Consider the following 22750-nt stretch of genomic DNA (forward strand, 5'->3'; position numbering starts at 1 on the left):
GATAACCATGACTTCTTTGTTCTCTCAGCTCTTCTTTCTTTGTTCCTTCTTTGTGTAACAATTAAAACAAGTGTTATGACATGTTCCTGACTTCCAAAGAACCTCTGAATTGCAAATCACCAGGACCCATGCTTCCATTCCTTTCTTCCTCGTGTATCCAGCTTCCTCTGAAATAAGTTCCATATTCATGGTGTGGTAATATCTTCTTGATTCTCCTTCGGATTTGAAAAGAACTCTCCTATGAGTTGTGGCCCATTGTTTTAACCTTCTCCTTCAGATGTAATAGGGAGGTGCACTGGTTCTGCTCGAGATGGTTTAATCTAGTTTGGGTAAACAAGGGGGATGGGAGCTAAAGCACCAGTTCAGAAAATGGGGAGGATTGAGAGAAATATTGACGATGTAATGAGCAAGTTTGTAAGTAAGGAAGAGCAAGTAATGGATACCATGGGAAGGATGAGTTGAAACATTTTAATACCATAAGTACTAAATGTAAGGTTGATGACCTTATAACATCGATGAGTACATGGAACAATAAGGATGCTTGGCAGAGAGTGGGACAGGACTGAATGCTTAATGTTCCAGTTTTGACATTTTAGAGAAGATGAAGAAGACGGTTTAAAAAAAATAGGGAGAGGGGAAGTTGCACTATTAATCGGGGACAATATCCCAGCTGCACTCTGAGGGGACAAAATGGAGGGCTCATTCACTGAGTCTTTATGGTTAGAACTCAAACATAAGAAAGGTGGAAACACATTGATGGGATTATATAACCCCCAATAGCTACTGGGACATTGAGGAACAGATTTACAAGCAGATTAGGGAAAAGAGCAAAAAAAGGATTGTTGTTGTGGATGACTTCAAGTTCTCCAATGTAGACTTAATGCAAGAAGTTTAGATGGTGCAGAATTTAATAGGTGCATCCAGGAGGGTTTCTCAAATCAGCATGTAGGGCAAGGCAGTTTACTTATAGTATATAGCACATTTCAAACACAAGGCAGTGCAATTTAAAAGAGCTTAAGGTTGTGGCAGACTAAAGATACTCCGGAAGGTTATTCCAGATATGTGGAGCATGGTAACTAAAAGTAGCTTCACCATGTTTAGTTTTGACCCTGGAGACAGAAAGCATAGATGACCTGAGAGCTCGGGAAGGTTCATAATGCAACAAGAGATTGGAGGTGCATTTTTGCTCTAGATCATTCAGTTCTTTATAAACAAGAAGTAATATTTGAAAGTCAATCCCCTGATGGACAAGAAGCCAGTGTAGTGATCTGAGAACTGGGGTGATATGTTCTACTTTCTTGGTCTTAGTGAGGACTCTAGCAGCAGTGTTCTGAATGAGCTGCAGCTGTCTGAGGGTTTTTTACAGAGACCTGTGAAAACACCATTAAAGTAAGTTTCTAGATGTTGCTGAGACATAAACCATTAAACTCTTGCTAAATTTTTAAGATGGTAGTAGGCTGACTTTGTAATTGTCTTAATGTGGCGATTAAAATTTAAGTTGGAGTCCATCACAACACCAAGGTTTCTCTCTTGGTTGTGGTCTGTAACAACGGGGATTCTAAGTGAACAGTGACTTTATCATTCGTTTTTGGCACCAAAAACAATTATTTCAGCAATTGAAGATAGTGCAATGAGAGGATTGGCTATACTGGACCTGGTGTTTGGTAATGAGTCTGGTCAGATGACTCACCTCTCAGTTAGAGAACATTTGGGGAAACACTAATCACAATTCCTTAACTGTTAAAATGGTTAAAGGTATGTAGGAGAATATTAAATTGGGGAGAGACAAATTACAAACATTTAAGGCAGGAACTAGAGAGAGTTAATCGGAAACAGTTGTTTTGGCGCAAGTCTACATCTGCCATGTCAAGGGTGTTTAAAGACCATTGCACTGAGTACAGGCCAGGTACATTCTGGTAAGGAGGAAGAATAGTGATGGCAAGATAAGGGTAGGATTTCGAGAGAGATGGAGAAAAAGGAAGTGCATGTAAGGTTTAGGATGCTAAAATCAAACAGAGCCATTGAGGATTATAAATAAGTCAAATAGGAAGTTAGGAGAGCTAGGAGAAACCATGAAAAGACTTTAACAAAAATCCCAGGCTATTCTATACATAATCAAGAGCAAGAGGGTAACTAAGGAGGGGATAAGACCTCTCAAGGATAGAGGATTCAACATGTGCTTGGAGGCAGAGACATGGGCTAAGTCTGAAAAGAGTATTTTGCATCCATATTTACCGAGGTGAAGGGGTGTAGAGCATGCTAAAATGCTAGGTCATTTTCAGATAAAGTGAAAGGGCCTGATGGAATATACCCCTAGTTACTGAGAGATGCAAGAGGTGTGATTGGTGCGGCCTTGACCAAGATCTTTGTGTTCTCTCTACCCACAGGTGAGGTCCTAGAGGACCTGCAAGCAGCTAATGTTGTTTCATTGTGAACAAGACTAAAGAGATAATTCTGGACTTTAGGAAAGTGCAAGCTGACCACTCCTTACTACACATAAACAGGTGCTCCATGGAGAGAGTTAGGAATACCAACTTCTTGGGAATGCACATAACAGACGATCTCACCTGATCCCTGAACACCAGCTCTTTAACCAAGGAGGCACATCAGCATCTCCATTTCCTGGGGAGATTGAGGCGAGTGAGGTCCCTTCACCCCCCCCCCCCGCATTCTTTTTTCTTTTTTAAACATTTTTTTATTAGTTTTTCAAAACATTTTACAAATTAAAAACCCCAAATCCCAATGAGGAGCATTAATACAGTGCAAAATTAAGCGTACAATAACAATATGCTACAAAGGAAGAGAATTTAACAAAAAAGCACCTAAATTAAAGACAAGTAAGCTTAGTGTCCTCCCCAAGCCCCAAAACACAAGATAAAAAACAACAACAACTCCAGACCGACCACCACACAGTATAAAGAGTATAGGTCAGGACAGTCAAACTCCCAGACTGTGAATACACTTAGCAACAGAGGATAATAATGCCTACTACCAGAAAAAAAAAGAGAGCTGAAAGCAAGGGACCGAAAAGAAGAAAAAAAAAGAGAGAAAAAAAAACCCTAGTCAGGAGGAAGGTTATGAAAGTACTCGATAAAAGGTCCCCAGACCTTATGGAACTTTAGATCCGAATTAAGAACTGAATAATTAATTTTTTCGAGGTCCAAGCAGGCCATAATGTCGTTAAGCCATTGCGCATGAGTGGGCGGGGCAACATCTCTCCATCTAAGGACGATCAAGCGTCTAGCCAGGAGAGAGGCAAAGGATAATATTCGGCATTTGGTCGGACCCAGACATAGATCTGTCTCGCCCCAAAAACCGAACAGAGCAATTAAGGGGTTTGGTTCTAGGTGCTGATTCAAAATACCCGATAATGTAGTGAAGACATCTTTCCAGAATTTCTCCAAGCTAGGACAGAGCCAGTACATATGGATGAGAGAGGCCACGCCCCTCTTGCATTTATCACAGGGCGGGCTAATGCCAGGGTAGAATCGAGATAGTTTAGATTTAGACATATGGGCTCTGTGAACAATCTTAAACTGTAAAAGGCAATGGCGAGCACAAAGAGAGGTTGAGTTAACCGATTTGAGAACTGAGTCCCAGCTCTCCTCGGATAAGGAGATATTTAAATCCTGCTCCCAGGCCATTTTAATTTTATCCATAGGGGCCCGTCGTAAGGCTGCTAGTTTATCTTGGATAATTGATATTAAACCTTTACCTAGTGGATTAATGGTAAGAAATATGTCCATAGCATTTTTCGCAGGCATTTCAGGAAAGTTAGGAATTAAAGGAGCAATAAAGTGTCGGATTTGGAGATATATGAAAAAGTGAGCGTTAGGCAGGTTGAACTTAACAGAGAGCTGCTGAAAAGAAGTGAAGCGATTATCAATGAAAAGATCTTCAAAATGTCTAATGCCCTTCCTATACCAAACATGGAATGCTGAATCGTACGTAGTAGGTAAAAAAAGGTGATTATGTGCGACAGGGCTAGAAACGGGGAAACCCCTGGAAACCATAGCATTTCCTGAACTGAGCCCATATACGCAAAGTGTGCCTAACAAGAGGATTAGCTATTGATCTGGGCAGACTGCTAGGGAGTGCAGAGCCCCCACCGCATTCTAACCAATTTTTACAGGTGAACCATTGACCTGCCACAAGACCCTACAAAGGATTCCGAGGACTGATGAGAGGTCCATCAGGATCTCTCTTCCACCCATTCAAGATATTTATCAGGAGGGCTGTGTATGTAGCTCCCTTAACATTGTCAATGATCCTCCCATCTGTCCAACAATCTCTTTGACTGCCAAACACCAGGCAGGAGGTACCATAGCTCTAGGACAAGGACAGTTTGTATGGGAAACAGCTTATTTTCCCCAGGTCTTGAGACTACTGAACTCCCTGCCACGACCCAGGTTTCATCATGAATGAGGTGCCAGTATAATACAGTATAATACGGCTGATAATACAGAATCTGAGGCCACAAACCAGGCACGCCCAGGATCCTCTTCAGTTTGCGTATAAGGAGAAGGTGGGAGTGGAGGATGCTATCACGTATTTGCTGCACAAATCACTCTCTCACCTAGAGGGGGTCAGTTGTGCTGTGAGGATTACATTCCTTGACTTCTCTAGTGCCTTTAACACCATCCAGCCCAAGATCTTAAGGTACAAACTAACGGAGATGGGAGTAGACTCTCACATGGTGGATTGGATAGTGGACTACTTGACAGATAGGCCTCAGTATGTGCGGTTGGGAGACTGTAGGTCTGACACGGTGGTCAGCAGCACAGGGGCGCCGCAGGGAACCGTACTCTCTCCGGTCCTGTTCACCCTGTACACATCAGACTTCCAATATAACTCGGAGTCCTGCCATGTGCAGAAGTTCGCTGATGACACGGCCATAGTGGGGTGTGTCAGGAATGGACAGGAGGAGGAGTATAGGAAACTGATACAGGACTTTGTGATATGGTGCAACTCAAACTACCTGCGTCTCAATATCACCAAGACCAAGGAGATGGTGGTGGACTTTAGGAGATCTAGGCCTCATATGGAGCCAGTGATCATTAATGGAGAATGTGTGGAGCAGGTTAAGACCTACAAGTATCTGGGAGTACAGTTAGACGAGAAGCTAGACTGGACTGCCAACACAGATGCCTTGTGCAGGAAGGCACAGAGTCGACTGTACTTCCTAAGAAGGTTGGCGTCATTCAATGTCTGTAGTGAGATGCTGAAGATGTTCTATAGGTCAGTTGTGGAGAGCGCCCTCTTCTTTGTGGTGGCGTGTTGGGGAGGAAGCATTAAGAAGAGGGACGCCTCACGTCTTAATAAGCTGGTAAGGAAGGCGGGCTCTGTCGTGGGCAAAGTACTGGAGAGTTTAACATCGGTAGCTGAGCGAAGGGCGCTGAGTAGGCTACGGTCAATTATGGATAACTCTGAACATCCTCTACATAGCACCATCCAGAGACAGAGAAGCAGTTTCAGCAACAGGTTACTATCGATGCAATGCTCCTCAGACAGGATGAAGAGGTCAATACTCCCCAATGCCATTAGGCTTTACAATTCTACCGCCAGGACTTAAGAACTTTTTAAAAACTATTATTAATGCTTTTTGAGATAGTGATTTAGATGCATATCATATTCTTTACTGAGTTAAGTATTGTATGTAATTAGTTTTGCTACAACAAGTGTATGGGACATTTGAAAAAAGTTGAATTTCCCCATGGGGATGAATAAAGTATCTATCTATCTATCTATCTATCTATCTATACTCTTTACTTTTTGACTTGCATCGAAATGCACCCTATTGTTTGTTAATTTATTTGTGGAAATATTGTCTTAGGTGTTGCCGTGAGTTATATGTACTGTGTTGTGCATCTTTGTCCAGAGGAACGTTGTTTAGTTTAGTGCTATACACGTATACAGTTGAATGACAATGAACTTGAACTTGATAGGATTGGTTAGACACGACCTACCACGCACAAAGCCATGTTGACTATTCCTAATCAGTCCCTGTCTATCTAAGTACTTGTATATCTGGTTCCTTCCAATAACTTACCCACTACTGATGTCTGGTTCACTGACCTTTAATATTACAGCTTATTCTTAAAGTCTCTCTTAAACAATGGAATAACGTTAGCTATCTTCCAGCCGTCCAGCATTTCACCCATTGCTAAGGACATTTTAAATATCTCTGCTAAGCCACCTGCAATTTCGGCACTAGCCGGAGCTTCCCCACAAGGTCTCAAGGAACACTTTGTCGGGCACTGGGGAGTTTATCCACACTAATTTGCTTCAAGTCAACAAACACCACCTCCTCTGTAATTTGTACGCAGTCCATGATCTCACTGTTACTTTGCACCTCATGGCTATTTGAATTCAGAATTGGCATGTCTGTAGGAGATAGAGGGTTGTTGTCATTGGGACTTGAGTTCAAGGCTTAAGAAGTTATGCTGCAGCATTATAACAATCTGCTAAGGCTGTGTCTGGAATATTGCATTCATTTCTGGTCATCCTGCATTAGGAAGAACGTGGAGGATTTCAGAAGGTGCAGAAAAGGGTAACTAGGATGATGCCTGGATTAGAGGACACATTTTATAAGAAGAAGTTGGAAAACCTGCTGTATATCAATGATTTAGATGATGGAATAGATGACTTTGTTGCCAAGTTTGCAGACGATACAAAGATTGGTGGAGGGGCAGGTAGCGTTGAGAAAAGAGGTAGGCTGATTGGGAGACTGCTTTGTTGAGCATCTACACTCCATCTGCCAGAACAAGCAGGATCTCCCAGTGGCCAACCATTTTAATTCCGCTTCCTATTCCCATTCCAATATATCCATCCATGGCCTCCTTCACCTTCAGGATAAGGACACATTTAGGCTGGAGGAACAGCACCTTATATTCCATTTGGGTAGCCTCCAACCTGATGGCATGAACATCGATTCCTCAAACTTCCAGTAATGCCCCACACCCTTCATTTCCCATCCCTTTGTCCCTGTCTCTTGTTATCTCCTTGCCCACCCATTACCTCTCTTTAGTGCTCCTCCCCCCCCTTCTTTCTTCCATGGCCTTCTGTCTCTTTCACCAATCAACTTCCTAGCTCTTTGCTTAATCCCTCCCCCTTCAAGTTTCACCCATCGCCTGATGTTTCTCTCTCCCTCCCCTCCCCTCCCCCCCCCCCCACCCATCAAATCCACTCCTCAGCTTTTTTTCTCCAGTCCTGCCGAAGGGTTTCGGCCTAAAATGTTGACTGTACTTTTTTCCCACAGTTGCTGTCTGGCCTCCAGCATTTTGTGTAGGCTGCAGAAGGACTTGGACAGATTAGGAGAATGGGCAAGAGAGGGGCAAATGAAATACCATGTTGGAAAATGCATAGTCATGCACTTTGGTAGCAGAAATAAATGTGCAGACTATTTTGGGGAGAAAATTCAAAAATCTGAGATGCAAAGGGGCTTGGGAGTGCTTGTGCAGAACACCCTAAAAGCTAACTTGTAGGTAGAGTCAGTGGTGAGGAAGGCAAATGCAATGTTAGCATTCATTTCAAGAGGTCTAGAATACAAGAGAAGGGATGTGATGCTGAGGCTTTATAAGGCACTTGTGAGTCCTCACCTTGAATATTGTGAACAGTTTTGGACTCTTCATCTAAGAAAAGATGTGCTGGCATTAGAGAGGGTTCAGAAGAGGTTCACAAGGATGATTCCAGGAATGAAAGGGTTATCAGATGATCTAGGTCTGAACTTGCTGGAATTTAGAAGGATGAGGGGGAATCTCATTGAAAGCTTTTGAATGTTGAAAGGCCTAGACAGAGTAGATGTGGAAAGGATGTTTCTCATGATGGAGGAGTCTAGGACAAAAGGGTACAGCCTCAGGATAGTGGGGTATCCATTTAAAAATGAGATGCAGAGAAATTTATTTAGCCAAAGGGTGGTGAATTTGTGGAATTTATTTCCACAGGCAGCTGTGGAGGCCAAGTTGTTGAGTGTATTTAAGATAGAGCTTGATAGGTTCTTGATTGGACATGACATCAAAGGTTACAGGGAGAAGGCCAAGGAGTGAGGCTGAGGAGGAGAAGAAAGGATCAGCCATGATTGAATGGCGGAGCAGACTGGAGAGGCTAAATGGCCTAATTCTGCTCTTATGTCTTATGGTCTTATGAAATAGCATTTTTACAGGAGACAGGGTGGGATGAGGTATAGTCAAGATCACGTGGAAATCTGTAGGTTTTTAAAAGATACCAGTCGGCAGTTTGTCTCCAGAGAAGGAAACAGAGGGATCAAGAAGGTGGAGAGAGGTGTCAGAAATGGACCAAGTGAACTTTAGGGCAGGGTGGCAGTTGAAGGCAAAGTGGATGAAATTGATGAGCTCAGCATAGGTGCATGAAGCAGAACCAAGGCAATTGTTAGTGTAGCTGAGGGAGAGTTGGGGAGCTTTACCTGTGAAAGCTTGGAACATGGGCTGATCTTTGTAGCCAATGAATAGGCATGCTCAGCTGTGGCTCACGTGGGTCCCTGTGGCTAGCCCTCTGGTCTGGAGAAAGTGGAGATGTCAAAGGAAAAGTTGTTGAGGGTAAAGACCAGTTCTGCCAGATGGAAGAGGGTGGTGGTGGAGGGGAACTGATTGGTTCTTTTATTGAGAAAGAAGAGGTCAGGGCCAGGGAATTGAAAATTAGTGAGGAGATTAAGAGCATGAGAAGTGTTGTGGATGTAAGTGGAAAGGGATTGGACCAAGGGGGACAGAATGGAGTCAAGACATGAGTTCAGTGGGGCCAGAGCAGGCTGAGACAATGGGCCTATCCAGGCAGTCAGGTTTGTGGATCCTGGGTAGGAGGTAGAAGTGAATGGTGTGGGGTAAGGGAACTATGAGTTTGGTGGCAATGGATGGGAGTTCTCCACAGTTGATGAGGTCAGTGATGGTGTCAGAGCCAGTCTCCTGATGGTCCAAAGTGGGGTCCACTTCAACAGGTGACTATGAGATGTCTGAGAGTTGCTGTCTGGCCTCAGCAAGGTAGAGGTCAATTTGCCACTGTACAACAGCACCTGGCTGTGGATTTGATGGTAAGGATGTTATTGGTGCGGAGTGAGTGGAAGGCAGTGCATTCAGTGGGGATAAAATTCAAGGAAGAGCGTGGACTGCTGAAATCGAACAAGTTAATATCTCATTGGAAATTTGAGATGAAAAGAACCAGAGTAGGCAGAGAAGCAGTGCAGAGCATCCAAAAAGAGGAGAAGGGTGAGAGACGAAAAAAAGGGTGTCCGGTGAAGAGCTTTTAAAAACCCAGTCTCTATAAATGAGGGGAACCGCCTAGCAGATCAGTCATCGTGGGAGTGGTTGTTGTCAGAGTTAGTCTGAGGCAGAGTAGTAAGGCTTTGGCGAGAACAGGCGGAGGCCAGGTAAGTAGGTAAATTCATTCTTTATTTCTTATTCAAATCTTGAGGGAATAGGGGATATGCTTACAAAGCCAGTTTTCTGTTCTGGGTGTCTGGCAGACTTTCAGCCTCCCCTTTGGCCACATCTACACCCGGTGCATCGAGAAGAAGCTCCTTAGAGACCGTTTTAGGGAACTGCAGCTCAATGACCTTCGACTTGTTATGAAAAGTGAAGCAGAGATAGACAGGAGCTACAGGGAGGTAGTCACCGCAAGGCTAAATGGTTGACTGTCAGGAGATGGAAGGGTGAACATCAGATAGTGGTGAGCACCCCTGTGGCCTCCCCCCCCCCCAAAAAAAAATAAGTACTCCATTCTGAGTACTGGGGTTGGGGTGGGGGGCAACCTGCCTGGGAGAAGTAACAGCTGCCGTGCATCTGGCACTGAGTCTGGCCCTGTGGCTCAGAAAGGTAGGGAACTGAAGAAGGTGGCAGCAGTAATAGGGGTCTCTATAGTCAGGGGGACAGGTAAGTGGTTCTGTGGACGCAAAAAGGAAACACAGATGGTAGTTTGCCTCCCAGGTGCCAGAGTCCGCAATGTTTCTGAACGCGTCCACCATATCCTGAAAAGGGACGGTGAGCAGCCAAAAGTCATGGTACATATTGGTACCAATGATGTATGTAGAAAAAAGGAGGAGATCCTGAAAACAGAATACAGGGACTTAGGAAGCAGGACCTCAAGGGTAGTAATCTTGGGATTTCTGGATAATTGGACCCTCTTCAGGGGCAGGTGGGACCTGAACAAAAGGTATGGGTTGCACTTGAATCCAACGGTGTCCAATATTCTTGGGAGTAGGTTTACTAGAGCCATTGGAAACTAATATGGCAAGGGGATGGGAACCAGTATGATAGAGCTGAGGGTGAGCCAGCAGGTTTACAAGTAGATGATGGGTGTAACATGAATGTAAGAAGGACAAGCCAATGATTGGGCACAAATGCAGACAGAGCAAAGAGTTAAATTGTACCGCAGAGGCAAAATACAAAAAGACAAAGAATGCAGGACTGAAGATTCTGTATTTAAATACACATAACACTCGGAATAAGGTGGACGAACTCGTGGCGCAATTACAGATTGGTCGGTATGTCATTGTGGGCATCACTGAGTTGTGGCTGAAAGAAGGCCATAGTTGGAGCTTAACATCAAAGGATATACTTTGTATCGAAAGAACAGGCAGGAAGGCACAGCTGGTGGTGGTGTTCTGTTAGTAAGAGACGGAATTATGTCTTTAGAAAGAGTTGACATAGGAGATTGGGAAAATCAGGTCGGTGTCGGATTGCGAGAGAGAGAAATTGTTGAATTCCTTCTCCTTGTAACCTTTGAATTCATACTGCAATTTGAGAGGGGGAATCTTAAGTCACATGAATCAGTACCTCAATGGAATAAAACAAGTTACTGAGGCATGAGAGAGGAGCTTGCCCAGGTGGATTGGAGGGGGATACTGGCAGGATGACGGCAGAGCAGAGATGGCTGAAGTTTCTGAGAATAGTTCACAAGGCACAGGATAGATTTGTCCCTCAGAAGAAGTTGTTCTCAAATGGCAGGGGAAGGCAACCATGGTTGCCAAGGGAAGTTAAGGACTGCATAAAAGCCAAGGAAAGGGCATATAAGGTAGCAAAAGTGAGTGGGAAGTTGGATGATTGGGAAGCTTTGAAAATCCAAGAAAAGGCAACTAAAAAAGTTATAAGAAGGGAAAAGATGAAATATGAGGATAAAAGAGCCAATAATATAAAGAAGGATACCAAAAGTTTTTTTAGTTAAATAAAGAGTAGAAGGGAGGTGAGAGTTGATATTGGACCATTGGAAAATAATGCTGGTGAGGTAGTAATAAGGGACAAAGAAAGGGTAGATGAATTTAATGGTATTTTGCATCTGTCTTCACTGTGGAAGACACCAGCAGTGTGTCAGAGATCCGTGAGTGTCAGGGAGAAGGAATGAGTGTCATTGCAATCACAAAGGAAAAGGCGCTAGTCAAACTCAAAGTCTTAAGGTGTATAAGTCATCTGGAGCAGATGGACTACATCCCTGAGTCATGAGAGAGGTTGCTGAAGAGATAATGGATGCATTGGTCATGATCTTTCAAGAATCACTTGATTCTGGCATGGTCCCAGAGGACTGGAAGTTTGCAAATTACACTCCACTCTTTAAGAAGGGAGGGAGGCAAAAAAAAGAAAATTATAGGCCAGTTAGCCTAACCTCAGTGGTTGGGAAAACGTTTGAGTCTATTATTAAGGATGAGTTTTCAAGGTACTTGGCGACTAATGATAAAATGAGTCAAAGTCAGCATGGTTTCTGTCAAGGGAAATCTTGCCCTACACATTTGTTAGAGTTCTTCGAGGAAGTAACAAGCAGGGTGGACAAAGGAGAGGCAGTGGTTGCCACATACTTGGATTTTCAGAGGCATTTGATAAAATGCCACACATGAGGCTGCTTAACAGGAAAGATACTGGCATGGATAGAGACAGGAGGCAGCAATTGGGGGAAAAAAGGGGCCTTTTCTGATAGGCTACCTGTAACTAGTGGTGTTCCTCAAGGGTCAGTATTGGGACTGCTACTTTTCACACTGTCAGTGATTTAGATGATGGAACTGATAGTTCTGTAGCAAAGTTTGCGGATGATACAAAGATAGGCGGGTGGGTAGACAGTGCTGAGGAAACAACGTGATTGCAGCAGAACATAGACAAATTGGAAGAATGGACCGAAAAAATGGCAGATGGAATACAGTGTTGGGAAATGTACAATAATACATTTTGGTAAAAAGAACAATAGTGAGGACTATTATTTAAATGGGGGAAGGTTCAAACATCAGAAGTGCAGAGGGACTTAGGAGTCCTTGTCCAAGACTCCCAGAAGGTTCATTTACAGATTGAGTTTGTGGTAAAGAGGCCACATTCATGGGTATAATAAAGGCAGAAGATGGCTATTTCCTGACTGGTCAGGGCATCAAAGGATATGACGAGAAGGCAGGTGTATGGGGTTGAGTGGGATCCAGGATCAGCTGATGGAATGTCAAAACAGATTCAAAGGGCTGAATGGCCTAATTCTGCTCCTATGTCTTATGGTCTTATGGGATTCTAGGTGTCTTCATTCTCAAAGCCTTTGATTATTTTATAGCCATTTATTAGTTCGACAATCAGCCCTCTGCTTTCTGGGAAAGTATTTTTTTTACAGAAGGTGAAGAATGATAAAACACTGTGTTCCTCTGATAACCAAAGTTTACCATTCCTTGATTTTGGCCCCTGGGGCTAAATAAACTCTGGTGGTGGAGGATATGGCTGGTCAACGTGACTGAGCAAAACCAGCCCTGCAAGTGAAGTACACGTCATGTACACCAAGGTCTTGCAAAATACCTCAGCATCCTCTGTGTTCTTGCATGTAACTGCTGCCTCCTCCTGCTATATTGCATTTACCTCCACAGCCAGAACTGAACTCTAAAGCTGTATTCCTATGCTTACTGTCATCCCATCAGGGAAACAGTAAGAGAAGAAGGTCCTTTCACACATTTCCCCCAGGGTGGCCACCCAGTCCACAGCCTTGGAGGTAATCGATCTTCAAGTACTTCTTCATGTCTTTTATCAGTGAGGTAGAAATCCAGATGAGATTGAAAGAGTGCCTGGACGGCTGTGTGACGAGCCATAACCTACAGGACTCTGGATCAAGAGCTGGGAGTGGGATTAACATAGAACAGTACAGCACAGGAACAGGCCATTCGGCCCACAATGCTGTGCTGGACCAGCTAAAAAGCAAATTAAAAGCACCAAATCACTACTCCCTCCTACCTATGCCAAATTTATCCAGCCTTTTGTAAAAGCACATGCCCTTTAAACCAGGCAGCGTTCTGATGAACCTCTTCTGCACCCTCTACAAAGCCTCAAAATCCTTCCTATAACAGGGAGATCAGAGCTCTGTGCAATACTCCGGATGTGGGAGGCCTAACCAGAGTTTTATAAAATTGCAACATACACTTCTAACTTTTGGACTCTGTGCCTCAACTAATAAAAGCAAGCAATCCATTAACCTTCTTAACTGCCTTATTGCCCTGCGTAGCCACTTTCAGGAGCTATAACTTGGATCCTAAGTTCCCTCTGCTCAGCAACTCTGTTAAGGACCTTGCCTTTTACATTGTATTCTCTCCTTGCATTTTCCCTACCGAGGTGCAACACCTCACGTTTCTCTCAGTTAAGCTCCATCAGCCATTTCTCAGCCCATACCTGCAACTTGTGCTGCATTCTTTGCCAGTCTTCTACACTATCTACAACTCCGCCAGTCCTGGTATCATCTGCAAATTTACTAAGCCACCCATCTACGTTTTTATCCAGGTCATGTATATACATCACAAGCAGCAGAGGTCCCAGCAGAACCTCCCTGAAGAACTCCACTAATTACAGACCTCAAATCATGTTTTGGGCTGAAGTATACATGATTGGTTGAATGACCTCCTCCTCTGCTCTAAATTTCCATGATACTATGATGATCCAGTTGTTTTATCAATGCTGGGGGGGGTTTAGCCTGTACCGTCCTTTCAGACAATGATTTCCAGAATCCACCATCCTCTGGGTGAATGTTCTTTTTCTTATTTACTTCATCCTTCAAAGTTAAAAGTAAATTTATTTTCAAATTACATATACTGTATTTCACCATGTACAACCCTGAGATTCATTTTCTTGCGGGCATTCACAGTAAATGCAAAGAAACACAATGGAATCAATGAAAAGCCGTGCGCAACAAAGAGGGACAAACAACCAATGTGCAAAAGACAACATACTGTGCGAATCCAGAAAGAGAAAAATCTGAATGAGAATCAGATTTAATATCACTGGCTTATGCCAAATTTTGTTTTGTTTTGAGGCAACAGTACATTGCAATCATAATAATAAAACAAACTATAAATTACAATAAGAAATACACATACTTTAAAAAATTAGATAAGTATTACAAAATGAGAGCAAAAAAAAAGATACAGTGGATTCCTCTAATTGGGACAAATTTTGGCTCAATTAAGCGGCTTCCCCAACTAGCCGAAATTTCATGTAAATAGTTAAAATGGTATAAAAAAGACAAACTACCATTTAACTAATAACAAATTATGTACTTAAATGAAGTACAGAACAAATCCGAACACTACAGTTCTATAAAATTGTTTATTGGTTCCTAATAGTTATGCACAGCAGAATTCATCCAGTGTGCTCTGCTGTTTTTGTTTGATTGACTGTAAATGAAGAAAATCGGAGCAGGCACCCAGTGCAGATAATAGACTGCCTTCATACAGTGCTTTTGATGGTTGCCTCTTCCGAATCTTCATTTTTTACTGGAACATTCAGGATGTTTGTCGATACCTTCAAATTTTTCATAGTGCCTAACTTGCTGAAGTAGTGAAATCATTTCCTTTTCACTCACAGCTGTTTCGGGCAGCTCTAAGCCTGATTGCTTAAAACCGTAGTGAGTAAAACAGTTCTGAATTGTCTTACTGCTTATTTCTCACCATCTGTCAGTGACAAGAAACACTGCTTTTTGAAAAAAACACATGCAACTGATGCTATTTAAAAACTCTTCACTTGAAGTGCAGTGTAGTGTTTAACTGCCATGCAAGTGCACGCAACTGATGCTGGTTCAAAATGGTTCTGCAGTAGATTCCTGTCTCAATTAAGCAGCAGTGTCCTAAATAAACAAAGGGAATCCCTCCTATTTTCTTGATTAGTTTTTGTTCTTTAAGTGTTGTCCTAAATTAACAGCTGTCTCGATTAACCAATAGCCAAATAACCGGAAGCCACTGTAGTGGAGTAGTGGACATGAGTTCATTATCTGATAATGGGAGTCCTTAATGATGGATGCTGAGGCATCGCCTCTGAGATTTAATGGATGCTGGGGTAGCTAGTGTCCATGATGATAGTAAACGAGTAAGCACTCAATATCAAGAACATGAGTTGCAGAGTCTTTAAAAGTGAGTCCATAGGTTGTGGAACCAGTTCAGTGTTAGGGTGAGTGAAGTTTGGTGAAGTTTTCCCCTCTGGTTCAAAAGCTTGATGTTTGAGGGGAAATTAGTTTTTTCCTGAACCTGATGGTGTAAGTCCTGAGGCTCCTGCACCACTTCTTCAATGGCAGTAGTGAGAAGAATGCATGACCCGGATGGTGGGGGTACTTGATGATCGATGCTGTTTTCTTGTGACAATGCTTCCTGGAGATGTGCTCAATGGTGGGGAGGGTTTTAATCAAAATGGGCTGGGTTGTATCCATTACTTTTGGTAGGATTTCCATTTGAGGGCATTGGTGTCTCTATACCAGGCCATGATGCAACCAGTCAGTGTACCTTTCACCACACATCTATACAAGTTTTTCAGAGTTTTAGATGGCGTGCCGAATCCCTGCAAACTTCTAAGGAAATAGAGGTGTTGCCATGCCTTCTTTGTAATGGAAGTTGCATGCTGGAACCAGGGCAGATCCTCTGAAATGATAACACTGAGGGATTTAAAGGTGCTGAACTTCACCACCTCTGATCCCCTGATGATTCAGTCCAACAGCAGTGTTGCCAGCAAACTTAAATATAGCATTGGAGCTACACTTCGTCTCACAGTCATAAGTTTAAAGCAAATGGAGCAGGGGCTGATCACATAGCTTTGTGGTGAACCTGCGCAGGTGATGATTGTGGAGGAGATGTTGCCAATCTGAACTGACTGGAGTCTACAAGTAAAGAAATCGAGGACCCGGTTGTGCAAGGATGTATGGAGCCCTGGGTTTGGATTTATTGATTAGTTTTGAGGGGATGATGATGTTGGATGTGGAGCTGCAATCAATGAAGTGCATCCTGATATACACATCTTCACTGTCCAGATGTTTCAGGTTGAGTGAAAAGCCAGTGAAATGGCATCTGCTGTTGACCTGTTGTAACGGTAGGCAAATTGGAGAGCATCCAATTCACTTCTTAGGCAAGAGTTGATAAGTTTCATCACCAACATCTCAAAGCACTTCATCACAGTGGATGTAAGTGCTACTGGATCATTGTGGTTGAGTCAGGTTACCATATTCTTCTTGGGCACTGGTATAATTGAAGCCTGCTTAAAGTTGGAGGGTACCAGAGAAGCAAGAGGTTAAACAACCCTCTGGTATCTATTAACTATTCTGCTTCAAGGTAACAATCCTGTTTATTGATTTATTTTTTTATTTAGTAGTACAGTGCAGAGTAGGTCCTTTGACCCTTGCAATCCCCAACAACCCCGATTTAGCCCTGACCTAATCATGGGACAATTTACAATGACCAATTAACCTACATGGTATATCTTTGAGCTGAGGGACAAACTGGAGCACCTGAGAGAAAAATAGGCATTCCACAGGGATGGCATACAGACACTTACAGAGGACACCGGATTTGAACTCTGAACTGTTACAACGTCGCGCTAACTGCTATGCTACCGAGGCTCCGGCCTTTCATGTAACTGTGTTCCCTTTTATAAATTATACAAGTTCTTTATGGAGGATAATTTGGCTTTTTACAGCTTTGGGCCTCGATAAGCTGACGGGAAACTTTGAGGTGGGAAAGGATTTTGACGCAGTTCTGATCAACATCAGCATCCCAAGTTCTCCGTTTGAAGTATCTCCTGAGGACACCCTGATGGTAAAGATTCTGTGAACCCATTCCTAAGCAAAGTTGGAAAGCATTTCAGCATTTGTGTTTTCACATGTCACTGAATTTCTCTTTGCTGATTTTTCAGGATATCTTTCAGAAGTTTCTATTCTTAGGTAAGTTGTGAAACAATTTAATTACAAATGCCACTTCTATTTCATTAAACTGTAAGCATTAGTTGACTCACTTGCCATTTTTAAACAACACACACCACATGCTGGAGGAGCTCAGCAAGTCAAAGTTTGCCTTTTTTTAAATACTGTTTAAAACCTCATTCTTTCCTCAGCTTGTAGCTAATTTCCTAACATTTCCTTACGGCTTGATGTCAAATTTTATTTTTTAACTTCAGAAGCTTTGTGACAGCACTGAAGATGGTATAGAAATAATTAACAAGGACGTTGCCAGGGAACAGAACAGGAAAGATTAGTCAAGACAAACTTAATTTCAGGTTTAGCAGAATCAGATTTATTATCACTGATAAATCAATAATGTCAAATTTGGTGTTTTGTGGTAGCACTACAATGCAAATACTAATAATCATTATAAATGAGAAAAAGAAGCAAATAGTGCAATAAAATGAATAATAAGATAGGGTTCATGGGTTTCATGGACTGTTCAGAAATTTGATGGCAATGTTTCTGAGAAAGAAAATGTTTCTGAATCAGAATGTTGGTCTCAGGCTCTTGTACCTCCTTCCCAGTGGTAGTAACACAAAAAGACATGAGTACCACACACAAAATGAAAGTAAACTTTAAAAGTTCAAAGTGAATTTATTATCAAGGTATATATGTCACCATGTACAACCCTGAGATTCACTTTCTTGCGGGCATGTTCAATAAATCCAATAACCATAATGCAATCAATGAAAGATCACATCAACGGAGTGGACAACCAATGTGCAAACTGTGCAAATACAAAAAGAAATAAAAGGAAATAATAACAATAATAAATAAATAAGCAATAAATATCAAGAACATGAAGATGAAGGGTACTTGAAAGTGAGTCCATAGGTTGTGAGAACAGTTCAGTGTTGGGGTGAATGAAGTTGAATGAGGTTGGTTCAAGAGCCTGATAGCTGAGGGGTAATAATTGTTCCTGAACCTGGTGATGTGAGTCCTGAGGCTCCTGTACCACCTTCCTGATGGCAGCAGCGAGAAGAGAGCAAGACCTGATGATGGATGCTGCTTTCCTGTGACAAAGCTCATTTGTAGGATTTTCTGTTCAAGGGCATTGGTGTTTTCATAGCAGGCTGTGATTCGGTCAGTCAATAAACTCTTCACTGCACATCTATAGAAGGTGGTCAAAGTTTTAGATGTGATGCTGAACCTTCACAAAATCCTCGAGGCACTGCAGGGCTTTCTTCATGATTGCACTTAAGTGCTAGACCCGGGATAGGTCATCTGAAATGATAACACCAGGGAATTTAAAGTTGCTGACCCTCTCTGGATGCTGGAGAAACTCAGAAGGTCAGGCAGCATGGACAGACAGGAATAAACAGTCAACGTTTCAGGTTGAGTTCCTTCATCAGCTCCAGCATTCTGTGTGTGTTACTCTAGATTTCCAGCATCTGCAAACTCTCTTGTGTTTCTGACAAGAGGGCATGTCCTGGATGGTGAGGATCTTAGTGATGAATGTCATCTTCTTGAGGCACTTCCTCATGAAGATGTCCTCAATGGTGAGAAGGTCTGTGCCTGTAATGGTGCTAGCTAAGTTTAAAACCATCAACAGACAATATGGAAGGGAGATTTATTTGAGGCATATAAAATAATGAAAGACCCAGAGATGCTGAAAAGCTAGGTCTATTTTCCCTTACTGGAAAGAGCAATAAATAAAGGACATAGGTTAGTGAATTAGTGGGGAAGAAGAAAAGGTCTCCTCCAAAGTTTGTTAGAAATTTGGATCTCAGTGTTGGAAACGCTGTTGAAGACAGAACTTCAGAACCAGAATCAGGTTTAATATCACTGGCATATGTCATGAAATTTGTGGGTTTGCGGCAGCATGTATTGCAATACATAGTAATAATTAAAAGAAACTAAATTACAGTAAGTGTATGTATAAGAAATAGATAAGCAGTGCAAAAAGAAAGCAAAGGGAAGCTAGTGTCCATAATTGAGCAGGCTGAGTTTACAACTTCCTGCAGCTTTTTCCGAACCTGTGCAGTGGTCCTCTCCACCAGACACTGATGCAACCAGTTAGAGCTCTCCACAGTCCATCTGGAGAAATCTGTGAGTGTCATTGGTGTGATTTCTCCTCAGACTTCTCATGAAATATAACCACTGCTGTGCCTTCTTTTTAATTGCAAGACTGTGTTGGTCCCAGGACAGATCCTCAGAGGTGTTGGCACACAGGAACTTGAAATTGCTCATCCTTTACACTGCTGATCCCTCGATGAGGACTGGTGTGCTTTTCTTCGACTTCCCCTGCTTGAAGTCCACAACCAATTCCTTGGTCTTACTGACGTTGAAGTGCTAGGTGGTTACTGTGACACCGATCTATCTCACTCCTGTATGCCTCTTCAATATCATCTGAAGTTCTGCCAACAATGCTTGTGTCATCGGCAAATTCAGAGATGGTGTTTGAGCTGTGCCTAGCCATACAGATGTGACTTTAAAGAGAGTAGAACAGTGGCCTAAGCACACATACTTGAGATGCGCCAGTGTTGATCGTCAGCGAGGAGGAGATGTTACTTCTGATCCACACTGATTATGGTCTCTTGATGAGGAAGTCAAGGATTCAGTTGCAGAGGGAGGTACAGAGGCCCAGGTTTTTGATCTTGTTGATTAGAACTGAAAGAATGTTTGTGGTAACACTGAGCTGTAATCAATAAGCCTGACTTAAATGTTTCTATTGTCCAAGCGATTCAAGGCCGAGTTGAGAGCCAGTGAGATTGCATCCACTGTAGACCTATTGTGGCAATAGGCAAATTACAGTGGGTCCAGGTCTTTGGAATTGATTCTGGCCATGACCAACTTCTCAAAGCACTTCATCACAGTAGATGTGAGTGCAACTAGTCTATAGTCATTGAAGCAACTCAGCCAGCTCTTCTTGGGCAGTGGTATGATAGTTACTTGTTAGAAGCAGGTGGGAGCCTCTGACTGCAACAGTGAGAGCTTGAAGATGTCCTTCAACACTCCTGCCAGTTGGTTGGCACAGGTTTTCAGTGCCCTACCAGGTACATAATCAGGACCTGAAGCCTTGCCAGGGTTCACCCTCATGAAGTTTGTTCTAATATCTGCTCCCAAGACAGAGATCACAGGGTCACCAGGTGCCACAGGGATTTGCACAGGTTTAGTTTTATCCTCCCTTTTAAAGCATGTATAAAAGCAGTTGAGCTCTTCTGGGAATGAAGCATCACGGTCATTCATGGTAGGGTTTTGCTTTGTAGGAAGTAGTGGCCTGGAAACTCTGCCAGAGCTGACGTACATCTGATTCCATCTCTAACTTCAACTGGAATTGTTTATTTCTCACTGTTAAAATAGCCTTCTGTAGGTCACACCTGGACCAGAGTACCAGAGATCTAGCCATCACCAGATTATGTATCTCCTGGCTTATCCGCAGCTTTTTGGTTTAGGTATGTTTGATATGTTCTCAAAGACACACTTGTCTACACAGGTTTTGATGAAGTCGGTGACAACTGGGGCATATTCATTCAGATTTGAAGATGAATCTCTGAATATTGTCCAATCCACTGACTTAAAACAATCCTCCAAGCGCTCCTCCACCTCCCTTGACCTTATTTTCTTGGTCCTCACCACTGGTACTGCCGTCTTTAGTCTCTGCCTATGAGCCACAAGTAGAAGTACAGCCAGCCAAGTGTTCTTGATGGTGGTATAACGTTGGTCAAATGTGTTGGCTCCTCCAGGTCCACAGGTCGTATGTTGGTTCAGAGGCAGAGTCATGCACTGAAAGCTGCAGACAGATTGATCTGAATGACATTATCAGCTGCTCATAGACTAAATGCTGTAAATTTCTGTAGTTCCACGATTGGCTGGTCAAATAGCTTGGGATGTCTTTCTGCATTAAATCACACATTTAAGGATTGTTATCACATTGCAGTTTTGTGGAAGCTTACCATTTCTGCATTGTTTCTTGTATTACAAAGGTATTTCTTACTAAGTATTCAATTGCCTGTAAATTTCTTTGAGGTATTTGGAGTTTCTCAAAAGCACTTAAGATCACAAGTTTTAATATGACCACTGTGTCACAGCTAAATAAACTCCTATGAAGGCCACAAAGACACTTTACTTAGTGCCCATATTTTTGGACTCAACACGGACAATCATGGTCCGTCCATGGCCACGATTATTCTCGGCAAATTTGTCCACAGAAGTGGTTTGCCTTTGTCTTCTTCTGGGCAGTGTCTGTATAATAGCCATTATCAATACTCTTCAGAAATTGTCTGCCTTGTGTCAACAGTCAAATAACCAGAACTTGTGATATGCACCAGCTTCTCATATGGCCATCCACCACCTGCTCCCATGACATCACGTGACCCTGATTGGGGTGCTAAACAGGGACTACATCTTACCCAATGGTGACCTGTATGCTAGAAGAGGGAAGGAGTGCCTTACACCTCCTTTGTTGTCATGGGAGACAGCTTAACTTTCAGGATAGCTAGAGATAGGATAGGTATGGTCCCTGTGAGAGAGTTTTAAATCCAGTAGAGCAAATTACAAGGGCATCAGGCAGGATCTAGGAAGTGTTAGTTGGAAACACCTTGGCCTAATTAGGGAGAGCCAGCATGGCTTTTGTGGCAGGTTGTGTTTTACCAGCTGGATTGAGCTTTTTGACAAGGTGATCAGAGAGATTGATGAGGGTAGGACAATGGATGTTTTCTACGTGGATTTTAGTAAAGCATTTGACAAAGTCCATCGTGGGAGGCTAATTAAAATGCATGGGTTCTGCATCAATTGGCTGTTTGGATTCAGAACTGGCTTGTGTGTAGTGGTTGAAAGGACCTATTTGAGCTGAAGGTCTATAATTAGTGGTGTTCTGCAGGGATCTCTGTTGTTTGTGATGTATATAAATGACCTGGATGAAAACGTAGATGGGTGGTTTAGTAAATTGGCAGGTGATACCAAGACTGATAGAGTTGTGGATAGTGTGGAAAACTGGCAAAGAATGCAGCACAATATAGATCAGTTGCAGATATGGACTGAGAAATAGCAGGTGGAGTTTAACCCAGATAAATGTGAGGTGTTGCACTTTGGTAGGGCAAATGCAAGGAGACAGTGCACCGTTAAGGGCAAGATCCTTAACAGTGTTGCTGAGCAGAGAGATACTAGGATCCAAGTTCATAGCTCCTTGAAAGTGGCTACACAGGTTGACAAGGTGGTTAAGAAGGCTATGGTTGCTTGCTTTTATTAGTCAAGGCATTGAGTTTAAAAGTCAGGATATTATGCTGCAGCTTTATAAAACTCTGGTTAGACTATATCGGAGTATTGCATACAGTTCTACTTGCCCCACCATAGGAAGTATATTGAGGCTTCAGAGAGAGTGCAGAAGAAGTTGACTGGGATGCTGCCTGGTTTATAGGGCATGTGCTATCACGAGAGGCTGGATAAACTTGGGTTGTTTTCTCTGAAGCGCCGGATGTGTAAAGATGGTGTGTAGAGCTGTGGCTGTTGTGTCATCTGTCAATCAGTTGTGTCAGAAGGTGAATTGTAGGGGGTTCAGTGTGGGTGGCAGCATGCTGGAGATGAAGTCTGTGACCAGCCTCTC

The 22750-nt window shown here is 42.8% G+C and overlaps 1 protein-coding gene across 1 annotated transcript in view; it reads left to right on the forward strand.

Annotated features, from left to right (window-relative positions):
* The window catches only part of gda (guanine deaminase), a 71456-nt gene that overhangs the window by 46399 nt on the left and 2307 nt on the right, over positions 1-22750 (forward strand). Inside the window, exons 12-13 of the mRNA XM_073048545.1 lie at positions 16902-17020; positions 17118-17145. Coding sequence (XP_072904646.1) covers positions 16902-17020; positions 17118-17145 — 147 coding nt within the window. The remainder of the gene's footprint in view (positions 1-16901; positions 17021-17117; positions 17146-22750) is intronic.

Source organism: Hemitrygon akajei, chromosome 6, assembly GCF_048418815.1.
Source record: "Hemitrygon akajei chromosome 6, sHemAka1.3, whole genome shotgun sequence".
Taxonomy (NCBI): domain Eukaryota; kingdom Metazoa; phylum Chordata; class Chondrichthyes; order Myliobatiformes; family Dasyatidae; genus Hemitrygon; species Hemitrygon akajei.